General features: G+C 36.0%; 1 protein-coding gene across 8 annotated transcripts in view; it reads right to left on the bottom strand.

Annotated features, from left to right (window-relative positions):
• The window catches only part of ELAVL4 (ELAV like RNA binding protein 4), a 110104-nt gene that overhangs the window by 7638 nt on the left and 80331 nt on the right, over nucleotides 1-22135 (bottom strand). For 6 of the 8 annotated variants that reach the window (XM_072419614.1, XM_072419615.1, XM_072419613.1 and 3 more), the window contains exons 3-6: nucleotides 16815-16901; nucleotides 6447-6550; nucleotides 1905-2058; nucleotides 534-759 (exon numbers count right to left, since the gene is read on the bottom strand). In XM_072419614.1, the coding sequence (XP_072275715.1) occupies nucleotides 534-759; nucleotides 1905-2058; nucleotides 6447-6550; nucleotides 16815-16901 (571 nt within the window). The remainder of the gene's footprint in view (nucleotides 1-533; nucleotides 760-1904; nucleotides 2059-6446; nucleotides 6551-16814; nucleotides 16902-22135) is intronic. The other 2 variants (XM_072419619.1, XM_072419616.1) reach the window with 1 other exon arrangement.

Here is a 22135-nt window from a genome sequence, read left to right as displayed (position 1 = left end):
CATTGTGGTGGGATCCTTGGCTTAGTTATTAATACCTGAGTTATAAGATATCTCTCAAAGCATCTGAAATTAATGGATGTTTCTAACTTCATAGTGTTTATGGTAGCTCTAGTCCTAATCCTTCTCATTGGTTTAAAAGCAATACCTTCAAACCATGATGTTTCTAGAATAAATCTACTGCACCATAAAAAATCCTAAATTTAATACCTTTGGTATTATTCTCTAAAAATGCAGTTTGATAATTCTCTTGTATCATTCATCATGAAATTGCATACAACCATGATTGACCTGCATTCACTAGAGGTGCAATTCATTGCACTTTTAAGCAGATAGTAAGATAAGTCAGTCATTGCTTGATCATGTATTGGTCACATGTACATATTGGCCACCTGTGACAGGAGGATTAAACTTTCTGTCCATTTTTAATCACTTAATTTTTTGCATATTTACGATATTTTTGATAGTGGACTTTAACTTTTTTAACTTGATGCTATACTTTGGAATTATTCCTTAAAATATATATGAATAATTACCTGAACCTCTGTGCCTGGTGGTGGAGAGGACCTGGATAGCGTCTGTTGGGGGACTGATAGAGCTGGGAGAGCAATGCTTGGCTAGTTTTCTGACTAGGATTGTTGGCAAATTTCACAGTTATTGGTTCACTTGCTCCACTTGGCTTTTGTCCGTTCAGGCCCTTAATGGCTTCCTCTGCTTCTATTCTCTTGTCAAAGCGGATGAATCCCACTCCCCGAGACACACCTATATATGGATAAACATTATAAATTTGCTAATATAATAAAAATAATATATATATTTATATGTGTGTATATATATTCCCTATACTTATATTAGGTTTCAATGCAAATGTAGGGAGTAGAATCTGTGTTGCTCATGTTCGACTGCATATATCTGTAGATATCTCATGTTTCTATAGTAATTACCATTTTAATAGAACTAAAAGGTAATCTCCTGCAGAAGAACAAGCAGTCTGATGCAGCTGGCACCAGTATATAGTGGGGGCAGTAGAAAGTGGTTGTGTATGGCGAGGCAAACAAATAAAACCATTAAACTAAACCAATAAACACATTAGTGGTTGATGGAGCATACATTAAATATTTATTTCCAAAATGTAGATTTTGTAAAAGTGGAGAAAAGACAAAATAGAGGCCAGCATATAAAACGTTACATTTTAAACAAAAAAACAAAAACTTTGTATTTGGCAACCTCTTTGTGGAACTCTGGGAATGATGACAAAAGAGCATGATATAACAATTTGGGTATTTTTAATTCCATGTTAACATATTAAGAAGTAAGGAACAATCTAATAAAAAGCTAAGGGCATATAAATAGAGTAACAAAGGCTATTTTGTTTTTACCTAACACAATTCAGGCTTTAGGCAATTGCTCTTATATCCTTCCCCTTGAAGAAGATGGAAAATATTTGGTGTCTACAGAGCAAGGCTAATTCTGAAAAAGTAAAGCCAAGGTAGTAGATAATGGCACAAACTGACTTCTGAAAACATTTTACATATTTTTTTCAAATTTATATATCATAAAGAGAACACATCCTACCCAGCTCTACCTGCCCTTGGGGGTTGAATGGTGCAGCAGGGGAAGCAAAGGATGAAATTCTTTTCTTTTGGTACTAGATAATTTTTTCAGGCTGTATGACGTCCAACCACTTGGACTGTTCTATTCAAATGTGCTCAACCAGGAGTTGAAACAGGATTTTCAGTCCCTGCAACTAAAGATCTCTTTCTCTAGACTGGTTTATTTATTTTTTTTTTTTTTTTTATAAAACCATGCATTCTATGGAAATCCTTTGTATGGACATCCACCAAAAGCCACAAGGTAATAGTGTGAGCAATTCGACATCTGTGCAACCATCATATAGAAGTACATACCTGTAACTTGATCAACTAAAATTCTTGAGGTGATGATGCGTCCATACTGTGAAAATAATTGTTCCAGCTCTTTCTGTGTCATCGTTTTTGGAAGGCCGCTAACATACAAGTTAGCATCACGAATTGATGCGGAACTGGGACGGGCATAGGAAACCTGGTAAAGAAGAGAATCAATGTTTATGTAAAGTCTCCTATGGAGCAGTAACATATATACTGCTCCCCCACTGTATTGTTATGGCTAAAAACAGGAAATAAATCTCAGGTTAAAAAGACAGACTCATCCCAACCAAAACAAAAGTCACAATATTATCCTCCATTTATTTAAGACCATTATGCAACATTAAGACCAGACCACCAACATGCTGGAGGAGGAATCCCGATATACCAAATGACTTCCCAAAATATAGAGGTATGTATGGTAATAATTGTTTTATATTATAGGATGGGGGATGCTTTGGGAGGGGAGAAAGTTTTAAGGGTGGGCTAAAAAAGTTGGCATTATGATTACTTATGAGTGGTATAATCTGAAAACCATAAATGATAACATGATATTAACTCATTTATTGGTTTGGTATTTTGAACATACTCCGATTAATAACTGTGAGGTTGGGTTCTAGATGCAGTATACCATGTTGTAGACCGGATCACTTATGGAAAACAGCAGGATTTGAAAAAAAACGTGTGGTGAGGTATGACAGGGGAATGAAGATTTGTGAACAGTAAGGTGACTCAATAACTAAATAAACAAATTATAAAAACTAAAAAACATACAACATTGCTAAAGAAAAAGTATTACAGAGGTAAAAATCTACTTGAACGCAGATCAATGCCACAGACCCTCTGTGCCTGGATTGTGTACTGTGACTTTGTCATCCATATACAAATCTAGATTATCATTGTTATTCAGTTATTAATATTATTATCCAGTTATATTTTGTGTATTAAGCTAACAGACTGATTTAAAAAAAAACCTCAGGCATGCCCTATAAATGAAGGTCTTTGTAGTATTCCTGACGTGCAAGAGAGTCCCCTAAAACGCATCTAATCCAACCCCCCTACTGCAAAACGATCACTTTCTTCTTTATCTGATCTGTGTTTTAAAAATAGCTGTTGACTCAACACAGAAAATGTGACTAATGTGAGATTCAGCAGAAAGGATCAAGAAAGACAAACTTGCAGTTTTGTGTGATTGGCTGAATATGGGTCTTCTAGTTCAATGCTCATAGTAACTGCAAATATTGCTTGTAAGACTCAGTCTAAGAAACATGTATTTCAAATGTCATTTGTAGGTCAAACAATGCTTTGCAACCTCAGCTGCCAGTCTGCAGGATATACAGCAATGACAACAAAAGCTACAAGCACGGACGGGGTTAAATAAATGTGTATAAGCCATTTTGTTAGCCTAAATAATTCTTCCGTGCAGTGGAAATGTTTACCTAATGAGAAGTACATTTTTCGATGCACTTTCAATCCCATTTCTTCTCCCCAAGAGGCGGATTTGCATTGTAAGTACAGAAGACCAAATTTGGTGCAATTTTTTATGGAATCTTTTGCATAATTGTAACACAATTGTTTATGACACTTTGGCTGCATATTAAAAAATGAACTCTAGTCAAAAACAAAATGAAATGTCTTTTCAAGCAATTACACTCAGAATGCATATAGTTTTCTACCTATAAAGCCTTTTTTATTGTGCAGTCACTCACAGATTTTCTCAGTGTTGACAGACTATGCTGTTCTTTTTCTAGACAGTGCTCACATTCTTTTTTATACTATAGTTTTCTCTATGGGTGGTCACTCCCTGGCTTTTGGACCTAAAACTGAACTCTGTGTGGCAGCCTAAGCACCCCACACCTAAGACGAAGTAATATATATAACACACAATTTTTTATATATATATATCACAAAATGGCACATAAATATTTTACAGAATTTTAATCCGAGGGGTGAACCCATTGTTTTTGACAATAAGAATGTATTTTGTTTTTTTCCTGTTCAGGCTGGCTTCACATAGATGTTTAATATACTGTGCACGGCTGTGTGGAGGTTTCATTTAAATAGCAGCTCACCAAGAGCTTGCAGTTTGTTTTTAACTTTAGCACCACATGCAGTGCACTGCAGTTTGATTGGCAAATTTTGTTGGGGTACTAGTTAGAATAATCGCACTGCAGCATCTCTGCTCTTGTTACCATGTGGTAATGTAAGTGGTAACATGTATGTGCCACACTGCACAGATATGAACCCAGGCTAAGACTAAGTATCCATGGCCATTGTTTTCTCTTTGTTTGCCACTCAAAAGCATTTGCTAAATGCATTTGATGTTTAAGAACAAAGCACTTGTTTAAATAGACATTTAAACGGAAATGTGGACATTTGTGTGGTGAAAAGCAATTGACAACAGTACAAATGAACCAGAAAAGGACATGCCATGTTTAAAGAAATGTATCGCAAAACAGGTCAAATGCAGCATCTGACCTGCCTTGAGCACTGTTCAATAAAAGTGAATAGGATTTTGATAACTGCATTACAAACTAACATTGAATGCAGGAACACACAGGGAACTTACCCAAAAGAAAATTTGATCATGTTGCATAGTTTTTTTGAGTTTACCTGTTTAAGCTTCAGGTTGTGGTTTAAGGATTTTTTAGTATAGGGTTGTACTTGATAAACTTGTAAGATAGACATATGTTGAAAGATTATCAAAATTGATATTAATATTAAAACTGATTTTTTGGTTTCAGTGGTTGCAGCAACACACCTGAAGCAAATATGTCGAAAATTGTGATGAACACTTAGCAAAAACTTTTTGATGAACACCTGAGCTGCATCATTCTTTCTGGGTCATTCTTTCAGAAAGTATTAAAGGCAGAGGATCAGATTATCAACCAGGCAAGTTGTATAACATTGGCAATTAATATAATCAGTGTACAGCATCAATTTCCTATCAGTTAGTGCTTGGCAATCACATTACCTTAGGGGCAGCTCTGCTAAGTCATACAGAATTCACCTGTGTGTTAGTTTACAACATAAAATGCTTTGGCTTTTGCTCAACAGCCAGAGACTCCCTAACCATGTAGGGTTTGTAGTTTCAACTCATGTCCTAATGGGAAGGACAAAAAGGATCATAGGTCAATGCACACTTAGATGTATATTTCAGTAATACCTGGCTGGTATCATTCCATTAACGTTTTGCATGCAATGTTGGCTTCTTGAGCTGACAGCTTTCAAAGAGGGGTTTATGAAAAAAATAAAAATGGTGTTTTCATATGTCTAAGACCTTTGTCTATTCATTTGTCTTACCATAAGCCCAACACTTCACTCAACTCTACCTTTTTTCAGAGCATTTTTGTTCATCCTACCATCTAAAATTATCTCTTTACCTGAACACTAATACTTACTTTGCCTCTAAAAAACTAAACGTATGTAAAAGATTTTTGGATTGAGTAGGGAATGGTCCCATATTTGCTTGTCTCAAGGGGACCATCTGTCCCAACTGGGAAGATTTCTCTTTTCTTCTATTCCAGCAGAAAGTAAGACAAGATCTCTCTAAAGCAAATAGCTGTCACCAGCATATAGATCACTTATATAGATCATCATACAAGCCACTAAAACAGCTTCTCTTCTCTGAAACCCATTGTATGCTAACTTTCTCCTCTCCACAGATTTATACTTGTTATGTTTCTTTCCTGTTGCCATAAAGCTCCATAGACTTCTATAGAAGGTCAATTGGGTTTAACTGTGCAAATTCCCAAAACAACAATACCTAATTTGTTGGGATAGACTTTAAAATATTTAGATATTTAAAGTCAAACTTATCACAGAACATGAAACACTGGTATGGTACATAAGGGGGTTTAGTAGGTTCCTACTGAAGTGGTTAAATTAACTGAAACACTTACCACCCAACATTTATTCCTAATGTTAGCTTTAATTTATTATTTGACATTAAAACATACTCATAACCCTGTAATGATAGCTAATCTCCAGAACAACGCACTTCTGTCATCATCAGTCATGTGCGGAGATCTCATGGGGCTGAAACAACCACCAATCTGTTTTTGTAGCATGCTCATACTACTCATAATTTATATACAACAGTAATTTTCTTTTTTAACAGGTGAGTTCTAATGTTGAGATTGATATTTTGGTTTTTGGCTTTTGAGCATGTTAAATAAAAAAATACATACGTTTATAGAGAATTTGATGCTTATGTGACCCTAGTTCAGTCCCTCTGAAAGGTTTCATGTTCATCGTTGCCATCTATTGTCACATTGATGCATATTTTAATCAATAAGACATGAATCAGATTTTGAGCAGGTCAACAAATATCTTATTATACAACTAAGCAAAATATTTTCGTGTGACATATTCTAATTTACGAATGAGTTCCTGAACAAAGATCATCACTTTGGTAATTTAATGCAACCCAATTATATCCCATATCAACTTGGCTTCTCTAAAATATATTCAAAGCATTACCATCCCTAATACCATTTAGTTAAATATGATGACTGATGAACTTCAAGAAAGAGATGTGCTCACCTTGATGGTTTTGGTTTGTAGTCTGAGTCCATTTAAAGTGTTAATGGCTTTTTCTGCATCCTTTGGATCAATGTAGTTAACAAATCCATATCCTAGGCTCTGCCCTAGATGAAAAAAGGAGTATATATATTAGAAACCAATCATTTTTTATAAATAATCGAAACAACAATTTACATAAAATGATCTTTCCCAAAGTTACATCTGATCTGAAGGTCGAATAACCTGTTTAATGATCTAAGCAATCACACTACAAATTTGAAATTATTATGGCAATAGAATAAATAGAACTTTGTAATGATAAAATGATGATGGCCTAATTAAAGGTAGGTTTAAATAATACTGAATATAAATTACAGCTATATATGTATGTGCAAGGAGCATTGTTTTATGGTCAAAATTTAGACCTAGCATACAATTTACTTTCTGTCCACATTATCAAAGAACACATTAAGATACCAATCTTTAAAACATGGATCTAGCAGCTACCTATAGAGCAAACCATTTATTCTTTCTTGTCCTGCTGCCTGGGCCACTGAACTCTGCTGAACTGAGGAGAGAAGCTTGCTGAAAGATCTTGAAGGTATGTCAGATGCCCTCAAATTCCAATGCATTCTGTGGTTCCTACATTAGCCCTACATTACCATCATCTCCTGTTGTGATGTTGGGTTGGAAACTGCATGGAACCACAGAGTGCATTGGATAATGCTAGCAATCAACACTCCCAGAAGATCATCCAGTCTTTTCCCTCTTTATTGCAGGGAAGTTCAGTGGTGCGATTAACCTAAGCAAGCAATTGTAAACTGTTAGCATTGCAAGAAGCTCAGAGTTTCTAGGTTTTACAGATACTGGCTTTACTACATGACAACAGGAATGCAGAGCTAAGCCTGTTGCAACAAGGTGCAATACCTATTTTTTAGCTTTAAATAGAAGGGGGGAAAACTACAATTCCTCTCAAGACCCTATTTCAGTCTTTGACCCTATTGGGGAGATGTTCTCCTTTTTCTTGTCCCCGTGATGCTCATACAATAAAAGGGAATCTGTTTGCCATGTCCCTGAAAGCGAGATTTCCTTCTTTGCCTTCTGATGGGAATGAAGAAAAATTTGGGGCAAACAATGATATCCTGACAAAATAAAATAAAAAGGCTTGGAAGGTAAAATAATGGAACATAGTTTAGAAAAATGCACGTTCCAAAGGGGTTATGGGTTACATGAGACATGCTTGACCTTCCTGCTTGCCCTTATATGAGACACGAGACATGTTTGCCCTTATATGAGACATGCTTGCCCTTCCTGGGCAAGGTTACAATGTCTTTTTTAAGAAGTGCTTCTGCATAAAAGGAATAAAGCAAAGCTTTAGGCTGCTCTTAGTTTCATTGCAGCTATCAAAGCAAGAAGTGGCTGGGTGCTGTAACCTTTTGATTTATTCTTATCAACGTGGACCCAGCAACCACAAAACAATGAGTTATATGAATGTTTTTGGTAGTAAAATAGTTTTTTATATTAGTTTTGTATATGTGTAATTGGAGTGTATCTGTTATTTAGGAGTGTATTGAGTCCCTATATCCTGATGAAGCTATTGTGAAACGTGTTGAGAGGTACAGGCTGTGTATCTCTATGACTATATGTTTGGAGGGTTTAATGCAGATTGCTATGCATAAAATTCCCTGATTATGGAGCACAATATTGGCACTTATTTGCTATTATTATTAAGGTCCCAAAGTTTCTTCATACAATATATTTAAAATAGTGAGTTGAGTTATAAGTAATAGTTGTATTGTTTGTAGAAGGACCTATGCATGAAGCTAATTGCAATTATGTTTTGAAATTAAATAAATTGACCATTTTAGGGTTTGCAATTTACACTGCAAGAGTTTCCTTGTTTATGGACACAGTTATTAGCTTCATAGCATTGTACAGCTGCTCTTTTATCCATACTATTCTTGTCTAGAAACACTGACTGTAAGGTTCAGAGCTTGTCTGCTCCAGATCTTCCTCTCCTTAACTAACACAGCATACAGATGTATTATTTATCGATTTACTACGCTGCACTTACAAAGTACACAGAAACATCCATATCAGTGCTGACCTCCAGAAGAGCTTACTGGGCAACACAACCCTACAAGCACATGAATACCCATGCTCCAGGGTCAAGTTTGTCAGTGCCAATTAAACTACAGGTGAGCTTTATGGAATGCAAACAATAACCCTAAATCATCCCTAATATTAGAGGACTGTCCCTCTTTAGGAACCTCCTTTCAGATCTGATGCAAATTTTCCTATCAATGTATGTATTGCATTGTATTGTGTTATATAACATTCAGCTTTAGAATCCACCCTGGAAAAGACTGAACAATTTATTTTCAGACTGCAGCGTAATATGGAAAGTGGCAATGTTGCCTAGTTGTTGTAAGCAAAGTAATTGGTTAAATGTTTATTTTGTACCTTACTCTAGTAAGTAATGGTGTTTGGTTGCTATGGGTACCACATTTTTATTCTTTTTACAACAAGCATCATAATATTAAAAAAATATATACTGAAGGAAACATAGGCTGCCATTACTGGGCTTTCTATAAAAATACCAATAAATTAGCATATGAAATAGGCAACTAACAGTTTCAAATGTAATGTTGTACATATTTCTCTTTGCTTTACGTGCTTGGTATTATTATTGTGGCACGTTTTTTGTTGGTCTCTTTGGATGTGTGGTCTGTTTTTTCATTGGAAAACATGGAGGTATGGTGGACAGTGTGGCAAGTAATTCTCCACTTTTAATGTATCTAAAGCTCAAACTACTTTTCTGTAAACTACAAATTCCCCACCCATCCCCAATGTAATGGAGGTGAAAAGAGGAAGACATGTTTGAAGTTTAAACTAAGAGACCATCCGAGTGTGACAACCATGACTCCCACCATAATATTTGTGGAGTGAGTGGCCAAGGAAAACTCATCTTGCCACATAATGCTGTATTAAGATTATTGAGTAATGTAAAAAAACATTGAGGGCACTTCAGAAGTACCTAGAGGAAGGGTAGGGCAAAGTAATGGATATATATATATATATATATATATATATATATATATATATATATAAAACATATGTTTACCTTGACAGGATGCAAAGAAGTCTACACGCTTGCTATGCAAGTCAGTATCACAAAACTGGCTGGCCAGAATACAGTTTACATTTACTGGCAATGCTGATAGCATTTTTGTGTAACTGACATTTGTGCTACTTTAAAGAAAGAGAATACTGTAAATGCAGATGCAATTATAATTAGGTGTTGCAGCCCATATTTTTATAAATAATATGTAAACACCCCAAATACCTGCATACTATTTAAAAATTACATCTCATAAAGTGGTGCACATAAATTTATATTTCCAGAAATGCTGCTTGTGCTATGAGAATGAGAATGGGGAATGATGATAGCTAAAAATACATGTCATTTCCATAAATAAGAAAACCTTGTGACAGTAAGATTGACATAAAGCTGAATATTCCTTTACATATGACTAATTTAAATTGCACTTATTGTTGTTGACTGCTATGTGCAAGCTACACACCTCACAATAAATTAAAAGTTAAGTTAGCAACAACTAAGAGAAGTAACAAGTGGGGATAAGACAGCAAGCAGTAGAAATGAGCAATTTGATATTTAAAGTGTTATATAAGCATAAATAATAGATGTTTATATGTTTTTTGTGAAGGGAGTTAAGATAGAACACTATACATATTGTACATCAAAAAGGTATCCTCTACCCACTGCACACTTAGCAAACAATAGTTGCCAGTCACTTCAAACCAGGGTTCTATGGAACCTCAGGGTACCTTCAGATGTTTGATAGGGGTTCCTCAAACTGTGGCTGATTGACTTCTCATTCAAACATAGTTTAATGACCAACAGCACTTGGTCGAGCCAGTTGAAAAGCTCCAATGATGTTTTTAGTTCTCAAAGACAAAGACTGTTTTCTAGCAACCAATGTGGGGGGCGTTGTTGGTATTGATTATTGGTTTTAGCAGGGATACCCCAAAGCCTGAAAATTATTTTAACAACTCTTCAAGGGTCAAAGAGTTGAAAAAGGCTGCTCTATGCAGTAATGTCATCAAACAAAATGACTATGCTGATGTAGACTATAGTGATGTCTATGATAAAACGTATTATACTACACAGTCTGGTTAAGGGTTTATCAACACAACACTGAACATGGATATAATACAAATGGATATGACTCCTATGCAATTGTAACACAAAGTACAAAGACCTAAATCACAACACCTCTCCATGTGATCTAACTATTGTCCATCAAAACACAACTCAAATATTCAGTATAAAGACATAAAACACTACACCTCCAGCCATGACCCATCCATTGACCTTGATCATAATACAATTCTATTATATCGCATAAAGACTGAGAACTATGCTTAAGAACTACGGCAAACAACACATGGCTTAACCACTGAGCATGGTAACAACACAATTGTAATACGCAGTGTAAAGACGTAACGCAGTACACCTCTAAACATGATCTGACCACTGACAAAGATCATAATAAAATTCTGACATACTTTTTGGAGTTTTGGAGACAGAACAATACATGACTATGATCTCATCCCATACAAATGCATGATCTCCCAACATTACCTGACAAAAGCATATTATCACAATGAAATTAAAATGTAAAGTATTAAGCCTCCTAACATGACTTGACCACCAGGTATGTCCATAATGCAACCTACAGCACAACTAAAATGTATTCATAAAGCATGAATATAATACAATTATACAATGCTCTATAATACAATCCTCTACAAACCTAACAGTGTATACTTTCAAGGAGACCTGACTATTGGATATCTATGTACCCAAAGCACCAGACCTTCTACAACTTCTGATCCCATAAAACGTATACTTTTTCATGTGCCCTTCATGTTCCCTTTTCAGGCAGTTTCTCGTAGCTTACCATTAGTTATGAATGATTTTACCATACAGTGTAGAAATGGAAATCTGAGCCAATTCACCAATTACTGTAATTATAATTTGGCTAGAAGTAATTTTATAGTTATGAAAAAATATGTATGTATGTAACGTGGGTTAAAATGAACAGGCAAGTTCTTTATCAGAAATCTATGTGACAGGGTGACAACATGAGAGTGTAACCTGGAGATGGGAACCGAATGCTGTCACCCTATATCAAAAAGTGCCCTAATGCCAGGATCCCAGGTATTATGTTCATGATTTCAGGTATTATGTTCATGAACTTGCATGTTAAAATACATATGCCTTTGAACTCACTTTAACATGATAAAGATTTTGAGATTTTAATGATTGGGGTTATATAACAAAATACTGAACCAGTTGTCTGTGTTCGGTGTTAGCTCTGAAGTGCTTGTCAGCTGTATGTTGTACACAGTCCTGTAAGCATGCAATGTATATTTCTCAGTGGCCATTACTGGATTTGTGCTGCACAAATGGAAGCTGCTCTCATGAATAATTCAAACTGTATGTGATGCAGGAGGAGGCAGCAGCAGATGTGTATAAAGAAGAGTCAGCAGTGTAATTTTAAGGTTAAAATAATGCAATCCACAGGGATCAAAGGTAAAAATAACCACACTCTAGTGCAGAGACAGCAGACTCCGAGCCATTCTGCTGCTCCCATGTTTTCTGCTGATAACACACAGTCCTTGCACAATGTCACCAGCAAGCTGGCAGCTCCGAGAGCTCAGCTCATCACAACGATAAAAGCAAATACAAGCAAATGTGACTTGTGCACACTTCAAGTATTATCCTAATCTAGCTGTAAGATGCAGTTGTCTCCTCCCTGGGGGCCACAGGACAAAGATAAAGAAGAAGGATGCTGAAATTTGGGATTTATGGAAAAACAAAGGGCAAGGCCTATGGGGTACAGTAACCACTGGCACAGGAAGAAGATACTTCTAATCACTTTGGTGCCCTAAGCTAGACACTTACTGTCTCCCCTGCTAGGAATGATAATTTCAAAATCACCATTTATATTATTTAGATGGATCTTTTTGGTATAGTGTCTGTTTACCCCTTATCCTTGGTCTAATAGTGTTAGCTATATTTATATATTAAGGATCCATGGTCCAGTGAAAGCTGTCATGTCATTACCCATCCTAGTAACTCCTGATTCTGCCCAAAGATACTATTACATTTTGCACCCTATTTCAAATACCACCCACATGCATGCCCCATATCTAAATCTCAACCTTTTCTGGGTCCCTTTTTGCACAAAGTGAAGCAGACCTAAATCAAACATAAAGGGTATGTGCAAATATTTTCCAAATTAATTAGCACAATATCAGACGACCCTTTAAAAGGGTACCAACAATGACCATGTCTCTTGCACACCATTTACTCATGGTACCCCTATAACAGATAGTTGCAGTAGGACATAGTAGCAGCTATAGTTGTCTCTCCAGCCCCTAGTGGGATTCACTGAGGGTGTAGTACACATGATCAAGTACCATGCCATGTGTATAAACAATTGGATTAAATCTTATCACTTTCTATTCTATAAGTCTAGAAATAACATTCTAGTGTGTGCAGTGTTTTTAGGCATTGGACTAATAGATTACCACTTGGAAAACTAATTGGGTTGGTTGAGTGCAATATTGGCAGCATATTTTATTATGTGTAGCAGGCCTAAGGCTGCTGTGTTATAATTCACCCCCTGTGATATCAGCAACCTTTTTTGCACAAAAAAATGGCATTTGTTTTTACAAGGGCAGTGATGTCACACAGCAGGATAACCTTATCATGTGAACATCATACATCCATCCTTCACTATTGTCAGGCAAATATACAATGAAAACATTGATTTTTATTATGTCTTGAAATATGTTTGTTTCACTGTGTCCATTCAGGGTCTCTCTAAAGTCAGCACAGTAACTAATACACTGTAGGGAGAGCTAGCAACAACAGAGATGCAGTGATTAATTATTTGAAGGAACAGTGTTCCCATAAGGATGCAGATGTTTGCAGGTCAAACTAATTCTGGTTTCTGGTTATTTATGGTTTATGAAGAAAAATGCACTCCAAATAAATATGCTATGGTCAATAAATGTCATGTTATATTATTGAACAATAAATTTAGAATGTAGGAATATATGTTGTATGCACCATCTAATGAAAAGGTCATTAAATGAGATATCAGTTACAAGCCTAGCTAGGAGCTTTTCTTGTCTCAGAGCTTGTCGTGTTCAGAGAATCTCAGAATCACACTACCTAGAGACCCTTGCTAGTTCTCATTCTATATCGTACAATTACTGGCTGCAGGCACAGCTTCTGTGCTGGTGATTTAAAATGCTTTGAAAAAGTAGAACCCCAGATAAAGCATTTTTTTGTTTAGAATGGAAGATATAGTGGGGAAGGTTATATCTACTATTGGTGTTTTATTGCTACTTGTATCCCCACTGGCAAAATGCATTTGTCACTACCTGTCCTAGTGACATTCATTACTATATATATATATATATATATATATATATATATATATATATATATATATATATATATATATATATTATGTTGGAATTCTGATGACTTTAAAGAGAGCTAGATTGGATTTTTGGACCTTTAAATAAATTGGTAATATTAACTAGCTATTATTAGCTAACAGGCAAGATTTAGCCATGTACACTAAACATATAGATTGGGTGATCACTGACCACTGGAAGCAGGACAGTCATCTGGGGAGACAAAGGGTACTTCTGTACAGAACCTCAATTAATTTTGATATTTTGCAATACAGAAACTTTTAAATGTGGATTGGGGGGAAGGACAGGAAGTTTACACAGTACAGGGCCCAGAAATTTCTGATGGCAGCCCTGAATAAAAGAAAAAAGGATCTTATTCAGATACTATGAAACTTTGCAGTGATGCACTAATAAGAATAATTAATATGTCATATTACAAATGACTTGCATTAGTTTTTCAATTTATCTGGATTCCTGCTTTTTGTAATACAGCAGTACTTAAACGGCATGAGAGACAGAACTAAGAGAAGCCAGGATGTCATTGCACAATACTGTCAGTCTATCCTGTGATCATGCTTACATGAAGGAAGACATAAATTGTCCAATCTAATGGTGTTAGATCATCCTGAACCTGCGTTGGAGATTTGGGTTCTAGACCTGTTTGCACTGTCTGGCATGAGTGTCTTGGTCACAAAACTGGCAGAACACAATTTCAAACAGTCACTTTATATCAGTTGATGTGTCATGTGTTTGCTTGGGATTCAGCTTTTGAAAGAAAAAAACATGAAATGATACACAATAGCATACATAAACAATTTGTTTATTGTTAGATTTATGTTTTGTTTGAGGTTTCCACGTATTTCATATAATTATACTGTATAGATGTGCCAATACTTCCCCTTCTATCTAGTGAATATTCGTCCTCTTGTACAAACTAGCTATTGACTTCAGTAGTTCAAACATAACACAGATGAAGGGGTGTAGGGGATACTCTTCTGCTATCATTCAAGCATGATTGGAAGCCTATCTTCCAACCTTTTTTCTTTTTGCCTAAACTGGTAAAGATCATGTATGTTGCCATACTTTGACATTTTAGGAAAAGCTGAGTATTTTGTTTTTTCATTCATCACCCCTTTTATTACTTTATTATTTTATATTAGAAGCCTGACATAATATTATATAATATTTCATTTTTTAATTTGCAATAACAGAGACTGTCTTAACACTGTTAAGTAGAAGGTGTGTTGTATGACTTTTTCATGGGTATAAAAAAATACAGCAATTTGCTCTAATATTGCAAAGACTTGGAGTCTCGGTCTGAAGTCTGTTCAGTAGAAACTATTATTAATTATTTCCTGTTGCAGTAAGTGTAATTGTGAAATGCAGTTATCTAGCGCAGGCAGGAAGGGGAACTAACAGACAAGCGAACAGACAGATAGTTAAACCAATCAAGGACATCTGCACAGGATATCTTCTAATCATCTGTTCTATCCTGTCTTGAACTATACCCTTGTGTTGAAGCATCAGCCTTAGTCAATTAAAGAAAAATTCCGCTTTAAAAATAAAAATGTTCTCTAAAAGCAGAAGGAAACATAGTGTCCTGCACGTTGAAGATTGCAGTGTGCTTTCTCCATGCTGAGCTAATAAGGGCTATATGATCCAATGTGAAACATTCTCCCTTTGCCATGAGTGTGGGGTAGAATATTCATTTTTATTACATATTAGAAATAATTGTCTTTTAAAACACAAAATATATCTAAAAAAAGAGCTGCCTCTGGTTTCTGGAGTACTAGCACCAAGTTACCTTAAATGTATTATTGTATGATATTGTATGTAAGCTTTAAATGAAAAAATCCTGCCTAGGAGCAAAAGCCACAGGACGTGCACTATTAATTGTACTAATTAGAAAACCATTTTCTCAAATTTTAGTTTTTACTTTGGTAATGGGGGTCAGCCTTTCCCTGACTTGATGGCTAAACTCCACTGGTTGTCATTTGTCTGTTCAATGAGAGTGCCTTTTCCTGCAATAACTTAGCAATAAAAAAAGAGCAAGTTCAGAAAAAAACCTATCTGTGTAAGTATTTTATTGTCAGTACTGTTACCCTAAAGTGAAGCACAGTTTGTTTAGCCAGTTTATGCATTCATTTGGATATGAGTGCCTGAACATACAAGGATGTAGAAAGTGTTCTGCCATCTCCAATCACTGACCATACTACGCCACTAGCAGCTAAATGTACTAGTCATGTAACTAACCAATGTTTTGGAAATTCTCCAATCAGAGGAAATTGTTTAGCAGAGAGATGACTGCCATATCTCGACTTACTATTGGCAGCAAAAACAGAAAAAACGCTAATAAGGACAATGATCGGAGGTGCACAGGCAGCAGAACAATGTATACATGGCTATATATCTATGTATGGGGGTGTTGGACCTTAACTGGGTCTATTCTTGCATGGGTTCATACATTAGCCCTTGGTGTAAACTATTTAAAGCACACTTTATAATTTAGAAGCAACCTCTATGTTGTAGAAGAAGAACATGTGGAAATTAAACATGGCTGTTCACCATCTTAAGCCATCACTATAAGAACTTAACTCAACATAGCAAATTAAAACCAAAAGTGGTGATGTTCAAATGTAGGAGGTAACTGTAAGACTTAATTATTATGGTAGGTGGGGCTTTATATTATCCATTCAATATATCCTAAAACTTTCACAACAAATATACATATAAACATGGCATTAACCTACATTCCCTACAGGCTACAGGTTGTCTTTATGCCCCATGGACCTGCACCACCCAATAAACTGCAGAAACCTCTAGCATTGAGCTTCATTATACTAAAAAGCAGTAACAAACACTACTGACCTTTCCCAAAGATAGGGCCCTCTTCAGTAAGGGGTTTCCATTTTGTGCCACTGGCAAAATTCTTGAAGTGTTCCTCCAATTGTGTGCCTATGGCAAAAATCCTTAGTGAATAGGGCCCAATAATAGTTATAGTTTCTGTATGTAAATCACATTTCACACATGAACATTCTGAAAAACGGAGTACAAATATCTTACAAGCACAGGATGCAAAATCTGAGAAAAAAAACCATACGGTATGTTGCAGAGGCGTGTAATCCTAATGGTATATAAGCACCACAGCTATATTTAATGTACAAAATGAAAGAGAATTTGTTCTGTTCTGGTAAGAGAAAAGTGGGTACACCAAAAATCACACAAAACTCTGTGCAAACATTGACATTTTCTAAAACATTTCAGGGCTTTTCATGTCTCCTCACATGTTCAGTCTTGGCAATTGGCTCTTTAGGTGAATTATGGGAGGGTAGGGGAGGCAGCACTTTGCCAAAACTGAACAAGTTGGGATTTTCAGCAAAGCGTCAACAGAGATCAGAACAACAGGTAGCAAAGTCATTCTGCACATGGGGGAGGTTTATGGTTCAGAAGCATGGGTGCCCTTTTAGTACAGGTTTTCTATAAAGTTCAGCTGCAGCCAAAGGCCATTTTTTATAAGTGAGCCGGCTGGTAAAGAATGAGCTTCTGTTGGGTTTATTTTGCTGTGGGTGTCCCAATGGGTATGCTTTCCCATTATTATGTGTCCTTGCGAAAAGGAAATTTTATATTGCAGTCACATGCAGCAAAAGAAGCCAAGATATGTTATACCCTTTCTATATTCTATACAAAACTAAAAAAAAACATGTTTTCTCTGGAGTTGGGCTTTAATGTGAAAGGCTTTAATCCTTGCAGACATGCAGCATTTTTATTATAAGATCCTCTCACCTGTCAGGAATGAAGGCATGAAATTACTGGCATAAAATCTCATTTTATCTTAGCTTTGCTAAAAATAAACTACCAATCAACAGAACACTTTTACCGTAGTTGCTGGAATTTTAATATCCTTTTCAGTGATACTTTATTTCTGTACTTGCTCGGCTAACAGCACTGCATGCTAGGTTGTCTGAAAAGGCTGCAAATTTGTTTATGATCTAACTAAAATAAAATAGCAATGATTTTCCAATTTAAATATTTCTCTCCAATAAATAGAAACTTTCTAAATGTTAACTTAAAAAACAAAACAATACAAGGAAATAGGAATGGAAGAATGTAAAGGATATGTATAGTCTATTGTATTTTCATGTATGGTAAATCTTCTTTATATACACTATATTATAGATGTTTTTAAGGCAACATGTTAAATATGCAGACATGACTTTTTGTGTTGCAGTGATACACAAATGGTTGTGCCTTTTTGCTCAATGTGGTAAAGCAAGCCAATAGGGCTGATTAACCAAAGGAATTTGGGCTGTTCACTTGGCTAATTGAATGTAGTGATAGTTCTTAAACACTATTCACAGAATACCCATAGAATATACACTAGTTGGTAAATCCAGGACAAAGAAGCAGATCCCATACCTCCTACTTCCCAATAGCACATACTCACCTTAACTTTACTCCCACCTCCCCCTCTCAAATTTAATGCAATCATCCTGCAAACAAAAGATCTCTAGCAGTCTCTATCTTCTACTTTCTCTCTGTTTTAGCATTACATTTCATGCCACTCTCTTTGGCATGTAATACTTTCTGTAGTGTTGAATACCTGTGTCCCCAGCCCAGGAGATAGTAATGTCACAGGGTTCTGATGATGGAAACACAGTGGTCAGCAGAGAACAGGCATCCAACACTACTGACTGCGTTTTACAGAGGGAAGGTCAAAAACATGGGCCACCAAGGAGGTAGGTATAAGGACATTGCAACAGGGTCTCTTAAAACAAAGAAGCAATTAGAAATTGTTTTAAAGCTAAGCAACTAAAGGTTTTTTTTTTAATGCAAGCATGTAAGTCAGCCTCCTACATTCCCCGTAGAACAGGGAATGCAGGGAAAGAGAAGCAGCACAAAGAGCCAATTAGTTGGGGTAATGTGCAAGGAGCATGGTCTTGAGTAGGAGAGCAGACCGATGAGCTCATCAGTGAGAACTTCCCCCATCAATGTCCATTCACAGAATGGGGATGGAGAAGAAAGGCCTGTAGATGTTATTGAACTGAAGCAGAGAAAACTCAGGTCTCCTCCTCTGACAGGCAGAAGTGTGCAAACCTTACAACTGGACGGACAAAAAATACAAATCCTTCAGTAGCCAGAGCAACTCCCGTATATGTATTTCATCTGTGTTCACCTGTAGTAATGATTTATATATCTGTGCTCCCTAAAATGATCATAGTTATCTGCATAGCATAATAAGAAGAACTGGAAAACTTTATGGTATCAGTGTAAAATCCAAAGACATTTCCAAGGACAAACCAGGGACAGAGTCAGTTGCCAACTATGATTTTTTCTATATTTATTTAATCACTGGGATACCAACACATCATCCTAAATGATTTTCTTGTCATCTATCCAGCAGAGATACACTGTTTTTTTGTTTGGAATAAAGAGGCCTTTCAGAGTAATTTTAGAAATAAAAGATGCATTTCACAGATCTAATGGGAGATTGTAAAGGAGCAGCTTCTAGACAGCTGCCACTTCTTTACAAACCCCTCTGTGATTTGTCATGTGCCACACATGGGAACAAAACACATTTGATTGTGATTATAGAAAAAAAAGGGTCCAGAATTTTAAATGCAAAAAGAAGGAGGTGTGAGAGCAAGGAAGGCAAAGAAAAACAGTCTGGCAATTACAGATGCCAATGTGGGCTTGAACGGCCTATCACAAACAATATACTGGGCCCTGATAGATTTTATTCTCATCTGACATACTGAGAAAGAGATCACATCACTTATGGAAAAAGCAAGTGATGGGGAAAGATAGAGGCTGCAATTTCTGACCCTTTTGAATATTCTAGTTGCCTGGCCCTCATGCTGAGTCAGCAAGTTCAGCCTTCGTATTTCATTCGTTACAGGCTTCATTTTAATTAAAATTCCATAACTTGATGAAGTCAGTAAAAGAAAATGATCATCCATGGGTTTGACCCCTGTGCACCCTAAGCAGAAAGTATATATTTTTTTTTATTCAATAATGTGAAAATAAGTCACGTTCTTAGTGGGGTATGAATGTTATAGGGGGCAAGGGTACTTTCACCATAACGTTGGACACTTTTTTTAATTTACACCAATTTCACTACTTATTTTGCACCTTGAATGCTTTCAGCTGCACACTTTCTCAAACCCTGATTAAGGGGGATTACTTGGACCCCCCAAACATATGCTGCTTTATTTAATCATCTGAAGAATGAATACAGCTTCTTAATTTCTTATTGGTCTAACACACTTCATGTGTTTTCAAAATCATTAGCAATAATGGGTTATTGATTTTATTTGTTCTTTGTGCTATCATTGTCCTCTTTGAGATAATTGACTGGATTTGTTCACACTCCCAACCGCAGGCAAAATGTTCCTATTTCTTTTCTGCTCTCCTTTATAGAAGGGGACTCCCACTCTGTTAGTAGACCTTTTGGCCCTTGATCAGTTTACTGGTTGGGGAAAACTATAGACTGGTATAGTAGGAGGAAAGCCATCAAATCTGCATCTGGTTTCAATAAATAATACACATTTTTTTTCACTTTTCTCTAGGGCTCATACAAATTTTTCTGCTGGAAATCCATCTGCAAATTTTTGTTTAACTGCTCTTTCAACAACTTTTTTCCTTGTAGTATGCAATAATTTGCCCTTACCTTGTCCCACTTTTACCGCTGAAATTGGCACCTTTAAAGAGCAAAGATGCAATTGTAGGACTTTCAGGAATGTCTCAGGAGCAATCTAGGTCCAGATACACATTCCAAAATAGGGCTTTGCATATGAAAAACATGTTTGATGTGGAGTTCTCCTTTAAGAATACTTTACTGAACTCCAAAGAGAAAAAAATAGTCTTGCAAATAAAATCCAAAATGCATACATGAAAATTGCATTCAATACTCACAGCAACTAATCAATGTTTCCTGTTAAAGATCAAGATTAATGAATGAAAGGCAAAGGAAGATTAGTTACTGTCAGTAATATATACATTTTGTAAGGCCAAAATCTGATGATTGTTCCACAAGCACATGAATTTAATATTATTCCAATCTATCAATGTGGACCTGCTAGTCTGCTCTATTCTATTTTTATAAATTGCTTGTTCCTCGGCCTTTTCATAAAGTGTGAGAGCCTCAAATTTTAATATTAGCCCATAAGAGTTGTCTAGAAACTGCAGAATCAGAGCAGGACAAGCAAATATATGCAATAAAGTTACTGCAAAGTGCAGTGAAGCAAAGCAATGTATAGGAATTCCAGTTTTGCTGAACTCGGATAAGACAAACGGGAATCTAGTTGCTATGGATCACTGCCTGGCTTTATTAAACATTGCACTGCCTGCCTAAATTAGACATAAACTGTGCCAGTCATCTGGAAGATATAAAAAATGCATACGTTACATACTCTACTACTGTAGATTTATTTTTTTTTTTATTCTGACTTTCATCTCAACTTTCACCTGGGTCATCAGCACACACTGACTATAAAAAGTGTAAACAAAAAATTAAAGTATTACTTCACAAAAGTAACTATTTAATATTATTATTATTACTATTATATGTGATCCAAAAACCTTTTATGGTTAGTATCATACATAAACCAACTGTTATGTCAACCTAATGTAGATTCTTTGTATTCAAAATTGGGAGATTTCAAGGGACAAATCATTAAGGGGCTTATGACAGCTTTCAACCAAAGTGGTGACATTGCTGATCACATGGGCAGCACCATGGCAAATTCAAAAATAAATTAAGGCTAGGACAGTGCCATCCTCAGTTTTAAAGTATAGAAGGGTTTAGTTCCTCTACAACTTACAAGAAAAGCCCCTGGAGTATTTTTGGCAAAGCAGAATACTATAACATTTGCAGCGTTTTTTGGTATTTACTGTATGGCCAGTGCCTTGGCAGCCACTGTACATGTATTTTAAGAGATTCTTCTAATGGACTGGTAATGCAATGCACATAGCACTGTGCATTACTACTATATATTGCAATAAGGAGCATGGTTTACTACTCATTGCTTCAACGTAAAGGTATAAAAGGGTCTTTAATGTTTCTGAAATTCCAGGGAAGATTGAACAAGATATCAATAAGCCTACTGGTTTAGCAGAATGTATTCACTTTTTTTAACATGGGGGAACCTTCAAAATAACTTTCAGGCCTTTAAGGTACCCCTGCTATATTT

This window comes from Pyxicephalus adspersus, chromosome 8, assembly GCF_032062135.1.
Source record: "Pyxicephalus adspersus chromosome 8, UCB_Pads_2.0, whole genome shotgun sequence".
Classification (NCBI taxonomy): Eukaryota; Metazoa; Chordata; class Amphibia; order Anura; family Pyxicephalidae; genus Pyxicephalus; species Pyxicephalus adspersus.
Note: the sequence above shows the minus strand (reverse complement) of the source record. Positions and strands in the feature narration are given on the sequence as shown.